General features: G+C 39.4%; 2 protein-coding genes across 2 annotated transcripts; one reads left to right on the forward strand and one right to left on the reverse strand.

Annotated features, from left to right (window-relative positions):
• On the reverse strand, positions 1-1,296 carry LOC109421405 (histidine protein methyltransferase 1 homolog). The gene is made up of 4 exons (XM_062854698.1): positions 1,048-1,296; positions 539-936; positions 219-469; positions 1-164 (listed from the first exon to the last, which is right to left on the reverse strand). Exons 1-4 carry the CDS (start codon positions 1,106-1,108, stop codon positions 8-10), a joined length of 867 nt encoding a protein of 288 aa, XP_062710682.1. The 5' UTR covers positions 1,109-1,296; the 3' UTR covers positions 1-7.
• A 4,932-nt stretch (positions 1,297-6,228) lies between these two features.
• LOC109411730 (zinc finger protein 37A) lies at positions 6,229-9,055 on the forward strand. Its single transcript, XM_019685314.3, has 5 exons — positions 6,229-6,384; positions 6,443-6,580; positions 6,640-8,354; positions 8,419-8,537; positions 8,602-9,055. The coding sequence occupies exons 1-5, from the start codon at positions 6,314-6,316 to the stop codon at positions 8,749-8,751; spliced, it is 2,193 nt and encodes a 730-aa protein (XP_019540859.3). The 5' UTR covers positions 6,229-6,313; the 3' UTR covers positions 8,752-9,055.
• Positions 9,056-9,260: the final 205 nt, after the last annotated feature.

The raw sequence follows: 9,260 nt of genomic DNA on the forward strand, positions 1-9,260 counted from the left end.
TGATCGATTACGATTTGATCTTTATTTTCAGAATCTCTCGTTTGACACCACTTTCACACTCCCAGATTTTATCGAATGTGAAGTAACCATCAGATTCCAATTCCTTTTCGAACAGTCTCAAATTGCCACCCACACCAAAGTAGTAGGTTTTCGCTGCCAGCAATCTAGAATAGAAGATTAATAAGCATGCTATTGCTTCTTAAATGTAGCACACTTACATGACGCCGCTCGGCTTAAGCTTCTCCTTAAACAAATTTATCAGTTTTGCATAATTGTCCGGACTGTAGATGGTTTCCGAAGTCAGTATCACATCATACTGGTCCTCAACTTTGTCCACAAAGCTGGACCAATCACCGGAAAAGAATTGCACCTCTCCATCGGATGAGAATTTCTCATCGACTTCCGCTTCCGTACCACGACAGTTGCAGGAGTAGTTTTTAACCGTGACCTTCTCCAGCACGTCTCTGTTCTGGAAGTAGTTGACTCGATTGATTAATACCTAGAGTTTTGGTCATTTTTATGACGAACTGTGACTCACATAATCCTGAAAGACCACCTTGGAAGCTCCAAGCTTTACAGCCAAAATCCCGAGAATCCCGGCACCGCATCCCAAGTCGAGAACCGTCCCCTTCTCGAACAACCCCCGGTACTCCTCGTTTTCGACCATCAGTTCGCCCAGATCGAAGGTGCATTCCCAAACCTTGAGGCCGCCCTCGTAGCGACCCGGAATCAAGTCGGAATGGTCCATCTCGGCGGATAGGATGTCCAAGCCCAGCTCTTCCTTCGGGATGGATACACAGTTTAGATATTCCACCAGGAGGTCCACACTGGCCGGAAAGACATGCAACTGGTCGGGGTTGATGGTGATTCCCTGTTTGAGTTCATCGTTGAGCAGCACTTCTTCACATTCGTATTCGGCGGTTTGCGTTTCGGGCGCTGGAAATTGTAATTGTAATGAATTTATTAATCATACGTGAACCATCTTGTACATTTATCGGGTCAAGGAAACTTGAATGAAAAATACGTTACTTTATTGTTGGAATCTACCTTTTTCTGTGTCTTTCTCATCTGCAGACTCGTCCGGCTGATTAAAAGAAAATTTAAACATTTTTTTGGATTCTGCGACCGGCGAACACGTGCGATCCAAATTCGGTATTTTTTTTTATTTACGAATGAGATGAATGCATACAATGAATCAAAATAGTGCAGCTGCAAACAAATTCTCAGTGCTGTTCACGCTGTTCATAAACCACTTGATTGGCTCTCTCACGAACACTACCTGAGTTCCTAGTAAACATCAACAGACTGCCCGAATAAAAACTAACCATAGGGTGTTTGGCGAAAACCATTCCTGCACCATACAGTGTACCAGCTACAATAAAGTGTATTATAATGAAATGGTTCGCTATACTATACATTTACATTGGATTTTATGTAATATATCATACTGTTTTTCTTACGTTTGAACCATTCACTTTTCCGAAACATTTTTTTTCCGTGAATTTTAAATTATTTATTCAGTTTAAGATTTTGTTGATGTTTGTGACTTTTTTGATGCAAAGGAAAGGAAAGAGAAAAAGTGAATAAGTTGAAACATCAATTTATAGTCAATAACATGTTTAAATCAGTGGTAAACCAGATGTCCTAAGAACTGAAGGTCCAAGCAGGGGTCCAAGAGATATGGCGGGCTAGGTGTGTAGAGTGCGATGAGAGAAATACGAATGTAGGCCAACCCGGAAAGATGCAGGTCAGATTACCGTAAATCAGTGGATGAGTTCAACACTATCCTATCGGTATTTGCATTGAAGGGAGTTTTCTCCTCTTCTCTCATGTGAACTTGCCTTCGACCACAATCGAATCAAACGCGATTGACAAACTTTATCTTTGACGTAGAGCCATAACCTATGGACTGGACTGAACACTGAAATGACTTCTAATATAGGTTCGTCTGCGGGTTCGCTTTTTAACCTAACTTATATTTGAATCGAACTTGACAGTTTTCTCATGAGTTGTTATGTATTTCAAACTTTAGTCTAACTGGTGCCTCAATATTGCAATAACGGTTAAGCACGCTGTAACTACATTAGTGGTCTAATAACACTTAGCGCGCTCGGCATAGTTCCATCATGCCGCTCAAAGTGTTGCCACAAATAATGCTTAGTTTGCAAAACCCGGTTATCTGGCTGGTGGGGCATGGGAGCCTGAGCTTCAACTGTTAATGCAATCAGAGACTACTCAGACTTAGACTTGGGCGATCCTATACAGTGTCCTTTTCAGGGCACTGATTAACTCCGTTGTGGTATGAGCTATGAGCTCTCGTTGCGCTTATGCGTTCATTCCCTCTTCTAGGGCACCCCTTCCTATTTCATCACCTTTCCCTTTCCCAATTCCCATTCCTTGTCCCATTCTCCCTCAGGTAAATGATGAAATAGGCTCATATGTATGGCGATGGCACAAATGTCCCAAATGGAGGATAACGTGCCTCTGGAGCCAGCCTTCTGATACCTGGGCGATCCTATACATGAAGGGTTATCCAAAACGCTCTGGATAATTCCCAAAGCGCATTCTAATAAATCTAATAAGCCTAAGATGCCATTAACAGGAGGAAAATGGCAAGATAATATAACAATATATGGTTTATGTAATGTAAAACAATACAACATAACAAAAGAAAACCATTCCAAAACCATTTGATTAAATGTATAACCAGTAGTGAAATTACAATTAAAAACAATTTATTTACGGTACATTTTATTGTTTGAAACCATTCATGTACCATACAATGTACGGTATATTTAAACCCACGTATCAGTTTTTTGAACAATTCATTAACAATAAAATGTATGGTTTTGCAAAAAAATATATATATGGAGAAAAATATTTTTTTTTTATTGTTACGATACTTAACAACCTGTATAATATATTGTAAAAATCTTATTTACAATTCACGGCATGGTGTTTACATTACATCTAATTCAGTAACAAATTTTGGAAACGACGTATAATCAATGGTGTAGCATTGATTATACGTCGTTTTCAAAATTTGTTACTGAATTGTTTTTGTATTTTTTATTTTTACAGTGGTGTCTATTGTAAAAATATGGTTCTAAATAGTACTGTTACAATACAACATTCGGTTTTTCTACTGTATTTTTTATTCGGGGAGTCATGCAGTATGCGGATGATCCTCTTTCCCTCTTTCGGTTGCTTCTCATCCGACTTTTTAATGACGACGCGTACGGTGGGCATTGTAATTGAAAGACTGTAAGTAACTGTCGATCATTCGAAAACGCAGTTATTCGTCATTTGGCTGCAGCTGTCAGATTCTATAACATTCCCCAGAATTCCATTCCCCAGAACGTACCATTCCCCAGAAAACCATTTCCCAGAAACCCATTCCCCAGAATGTACCATTCCCCAGAAAAAAATAAAACTATTGCTTTAATTCTGAATGGTTTATATTAATAGCTAAAAATCAAATATTTATTCGTAAAAAATCACCGGAAGAAACATCCTGCCAAAAATTCTTATTTGACAAGAAAAACTTCAGAAATAAGCATGATTTGCCTTTACAATTTAGGCTATTGGTATAATTATTGGCATCGCAACTGCTTACTTTTTCAACATACATTTTTCCTTCTTTTCTGCATAGGCTGTTCTTTCGAATTGTACTTTTCAGTAAATTATCGGCATCAAAACTTCTTACATTTTCTACGTAGTTTTTTCCTTCTTTTCTGCATAGGCTATTCTTTCAAGTTACATTATTCAGGTAATTATCGGCACCACAAGCACAGGTGTATAGAAATTTAGAAAAAAATATGAAATAAATATAACAGCAATTTTAACACCGGTGGAGGCGTAATGGCCATAATTATGGAGTGTCATAATGGAGGTGTAATGCCCATAATTTCCCGAAAAGTGCAATTCGAAAGAACAGCCTATGCAAAAAAGAAGGGAGAATCTATGTTAAAAAAGTAAGCAGTTGCAATGCCGATAATTTCTTGAAAAGTGCAACTGGAAAGAACAGCCTATGCAAAAGAAAGGAAAATTTTTGATAACATATAAGCAGTTGTAATGCCAACAATTCTTATAACGACTCAAACATTTTTTTAACGAAGAAGGAAACGTAACACTCTGATAATTGCCATCGTACATCGATTTAACGGTTTATTTGAAAATTTCAGAGTTGACCAACTGCCAATTCGCGGCGCTCGCATAGTTTTTGTTTGAGTTTGGCGTTTGCTCACTTCTGCCACCTAGTTGATGATTGGCCAAATTCAGTCCTTTTAGAATTAAGCGAACCTATTTCCGAGACTAAAATTAAATCGAAAAATGTTCGAAGTGTTACGTCTGTTTGTCTGTGGTGACATTGTTTTCCTTGCGGCATTCAAAAACCCAACACTGTTCTTTTTTTTAAACAAGCTTTTTTTTAGAATTTAGGCAATTGGTACAATTATTGGAATTATAACTGCTTTCATTTTCAACATAGACTTTTCCTTCTTTGCTGCATAGGCTGTTCTTTCGAATTGCACTTTTCAGGAAATTATCGGCATCACAACTGCTTACTTTTTCAACATAGATTTTCCCTTCTTTTCTACATAGGCTGTTCTTTCGAGTTACAATGTTTAGGCTAGTTACAATCGGCACCACAAGCACAGGTGTTTAGAAATTTGAAAAAAAATATATAATAAATATTTATAACAGCAATTTAACACCGGTGGTTGTAATAATGCCCATAATTTCCTGAAAAGTGCAATTCGAAAGAACAGCCTATGAAGAAAAGAAGGGAGATTCTATGTTGAAAATGTAAGCAGTTATAATTTAAAAAATTTTACTAATTGCCTTAATTTTAAGAAGAATATTGTTTAAAAAGAAGGAACATTGTTGGGTTTTTGAATGCCAAAAGGAAAACAATGATACTTTTTCCCTTCTTCATTAAAAATATTTAGAATTGTTGGCATTAAAACTGCTTATATGTTCATATGCTTTTTCTATTCCATTCCATAGTATTGGAATAATGATGAAAGCCCTTCTCATACCGCATGAATGAAGAGCCTTTGAAGCGAATAATTAGGAACAGCCATTGGGATGGATCCCTCCAACCGTTTGCAAAGAAAAACGTGGTCAGTTGAGTCTTCAGTATCTTGTACACTGAACAACATCAGAAGAATATGCGTTTTCTCTGTAAATTTTGCACATCACTTTTAAAACGTTATTCATCGTAAAACAAGTGCTGCACAATTTTTACAAATACATATGTCAAAAACAAAACATTTTATAGCAACGCAACTAACAGTTTGTAAACTTTCAAGATAGGTTTAAAGATCAACATGCAACTGTGTACAATGGTAATTAAACGTTTGAACCATTGTAGAATATTTTTATGGATATGTATGTATGTATACATTTTTACCTTAATTTGTTACATATACCGTACAAGAAATAGATATTTGCTCGTAATAACACTATTATGTTAAAATCCTTGCCTATAATACTTATGACACACATGTGATACAAGAATCACTGTACAATTACGCTTGAAATGAGTGCCATACTGAAAATTCTCTCAGTTCAAGTCAGTCTTGTTAGAATTTTCTTGACACTGCGTACCGTTGTACAGGAATCATACTCGTATCACATGTCTGTCCGGGGTATAACATATCATTATGATCAACATTTCTAGATTGAGTTTAAATAAGGGCGAAAGTAACAAGAGAGAGTTCTCTTCATCGACTCTCTCTTCTGCAAATTAAAGTGACAAGATGCAAATTCAATCGAACTTTTTTACACTTAGACGCTAGATTGCATCGCAATCTAGCGATTTATGACCAAAAAGTTCAACCATACTTGCATCTTGTCACTTTAATTTGAAGAAGAGAGAGTCGATGAAGAGAACTCTCTCATGTTACTTTCGCCCTTATTTAAACTCAATCTAGATTTTACTGCTTGTGTATCGAATTAAACTTTTTAGCAGAGTATATTAAGCTTTTCTGGGGAATGGTACTTTCTGGGGAATGGATTTCTGGGAAATGGTTTTCTGGGGAATGTTATAGAATCAGCTGTCATTCAGAAGAAGGCGTATCGTATTTTGGATGAGCTGGAATGATGATTCATTCGTTTCAAGGATGATGTTTCCGTTCAGTGTAGATGTTTCTTTGCAGCGGCTCATCAGGTGATTTTGACGTTTGACATTTTGCCTCATCGACCAGAGTGTGTTATTTATTTACAATCAAAATTGATTCAAACTATTTTTTTGCATTATTTAGTTAGATTCACATAAAATTCTATCTAAAATTTATTATAATAGTTTGGAATGCCTGCGTCCTGCTGTGTTCCTGATTGTGACCTGAAATACGCGCACGCGGAAGATGTTTCTTATCACAAGTGAGTGCGTTTTGTTGTTAAAAGTGAAAGTTTTCATGTAGTTTTGTTTTCTTCTCAGATTTCCCCTGAAGAAACCCGAACTACTAGAGAAATGGGTCCAGTTTACAGGTCGAGGTCCCGACTGGATCCCCACCCGGTGGAGTGCCATATGCAGCCGCCACTTTAAGCCGACCGATTTCAAGGATTGTGTGTACAGGTAGGAACGGTCCTAATTCTATGAAGCACCCGTGTTCAAGGATTTTATCTGTTTTGTAGGAAAAATCTATTCAGTACTGCAGTTCCTTCCCTTCGGATAAGACACCAAACTCCGATTGCGACCTACATCGATCCACCGAAGACCGATGAAGCGAAGGAATGCGTCAAAAGTGCAATCGTACAATCTGTGGTCCAGCAGGTTGACGCTCCGCAGCTTTCCGATTCGTTGGACCATGTGGACACGGATCATGAAGATCTCTATTCTGGGGAAGATCCCAATCTGCTGGACATTACGTGCAGATTGTGCGGAATCGTGTTCAGCAAATGGTGCCAGGGTTTGTTGGTGGACTGCCGGGAACATTTCGCGGTCATTATGAAATGCCTCCCGTTTGTGAATTTGGAGATCAGCTACTTTCCCTCTAAAATTTGCGGTCACTGCTTGAGGATGATCAACGGATTCTCGCTGTTCTATGACAATGTGCTGAAAGCTCAAAGTGATCTTGAACTAAAGTACAGTGGGCGGAACAATCATGAGCAGGAAATGTTCCAAGCTCCGGAAGAGCCACCAAGGCTGAAGATCAAGCAGGAACCGCTGTTGAACATTAAAGAGGAAGCTGTAGACCCAAGTTCCAGGGCGAAGGAGGTACCCGAAAACACGTTGATTATCAAGAATCCCAACATTACGAATGACAAAAACAAAATTCTCTTATTCAATAATCAAAACTACGACGGTCAGCAATCGAAGCAGTTTCGCGAATCAAAAAACTGCGAAATCCTAGAAATCGTCAATTTGTATCCTCCAATCGTAGACATTACAAGTGCCACCATCAGGGAAGTTCAGCCGTACGAGATAACCCTGCCCTCAGTATCTAACACGGGATTCCAGCAGCAGTTGGCTCCGCAGCTCGTCAACCTGAAAACAGAGGACACTGCAGAATCGTACGAAGACTATGAAGACTATTCCGGCTACTATCACGACTTCCAGTGTGGATTGTTCGCTTTGGATGAGCACAGCTATTCCAAACTTCCCATCCAAGCTGATGACAACAAGGACGAAATCTTCCCACAACTCCCGGAACCAGTAGAGCCCATCAACTTGGGTGATTCCGCTACGGTTAGGGTAATACACGTGGAACTTCCATCCACACAACCGGAACCTTCCAGACATTCGTGCCAGTTATGTCACCGGAAATTTGAGTCCCACTTGAAGCTTATCAAGCATCGTACTTTCACTTGCAACGTTCGACCAGTCGTCCATTTCCGATGCATTTACTGCTCACGTAGGTTCCCAACCCGGATGCAACAACAAGTTCATCTAAGCTTCTGCCGCAAACGGATCCAACGACGAAAACAGCTGCAATTGAAGGCAACCTTGGCTAAAGAATCGAGAAAGTCCCGCAAAACCGAACCATCCAAGAACAAGCCGCGTAAAAACGACAAAACCAATCGCTACGATTGCACCATGTGCGAACGGACCTACACCAGATCGTCCAACTTGAAGCGACATATGGCCAGCCACCGACCGGTGGAACAGTGGAACCACAAGTGCGGCATTTGCCAGCGGATCTTCGACAAGCTGTTCGATTTGAAGAAACACTTCCAGCTGGCGAAGTGTAGCAAAGTGGAGAATACGGATGGTGAGGAAGCGAGTTCTGTGGACCCCCTTGCCGCAGAGATGATGGGTGAATCGACGCGGTTGTTGTATGTATGCTCCACGTGCAACAAGCAGTTCAAATCGTACAACAGTTTGAAGGTGCACGAGAGTATTCACACTGGTAAGATTTATTTTCTTCTTGTCGCATTAGATGGCTATCAATCAGTCTCATCTTCAACACACAGGTCTCAAAAGCTTCGTCTGTGATACGTGTGGCAAACGGTTCGGAGGTCAGATAAATCTCATCCAACATCGACTGACTCACGTGGATACGAGGCAGTACGCCTGCAAGCTTTGTCCGAAGGTTTGACTCAATTGAAAATGATTTCATCATCGCTCAGATTGACGATCTTTTATTATTTCATTAGGTTTTCAAACGAAGCGGAGGTCTCGGCCAGCACGTTAAGTCGTTCCACATGAAAATTAAGCCGTACCAGTGCCCTGTTTGCCGAAGAGACTTTGCCTTGAAGGCGGACATGACCCGGTGTCGGCATTCGAAATTGAAAGATTACGGTTAAAAAATGTAACGTGTTTAAAAACAAATGCATGACTATATATTGAATAAAAAAAAGGGTATAAAAGTAACAATTGTTTAAGAGAGTTTAATTTTCATAAATTTTAAAGTTACCAAACCATGATAATTAGCGGAAACCACAACCAGCGGCGTCATGGTCGCGATTCTTTCCGCAGTCAAGTTCGCAGATTGTGAACAATCCTCGGTACCCACTTTACGTAATTTATGTTTAGTCCCTTACTGTCAGAGCTGTCAGATCGGTGTAGCACGCAAAATTTAATTTACACAAAAGGCTATTTACACGGTAATGAATATTTATTGGGTACCGGGCTGGACACAGAAAATTTAATGGTTTTCTTTGGTACATCGAGGTCTTGAAATTAGTCTATGCCACAACCATCAATAAATTATTATAGCTCCTCGAATACATTTGAATTAAATCAGGTCTCAATCACGAGATATACGACGTTCAGACTGAACTGGAAGCTCCTAAGTACACTAGCGCCACACAGT

Source organism: Aedes albopictus, chromosome 2 (assembly GCF_035046485.1).
Source record: "Aedes albopictus strain Foshan chromosome 2, AalbF5, whole genome shotgun sequence".
Taxonomy (NCBI): Eukaryota; Metazoa; Arthropoda; class Insecta; order Diptera; family Culicidae; genus Aedes; species Aedes albopictus.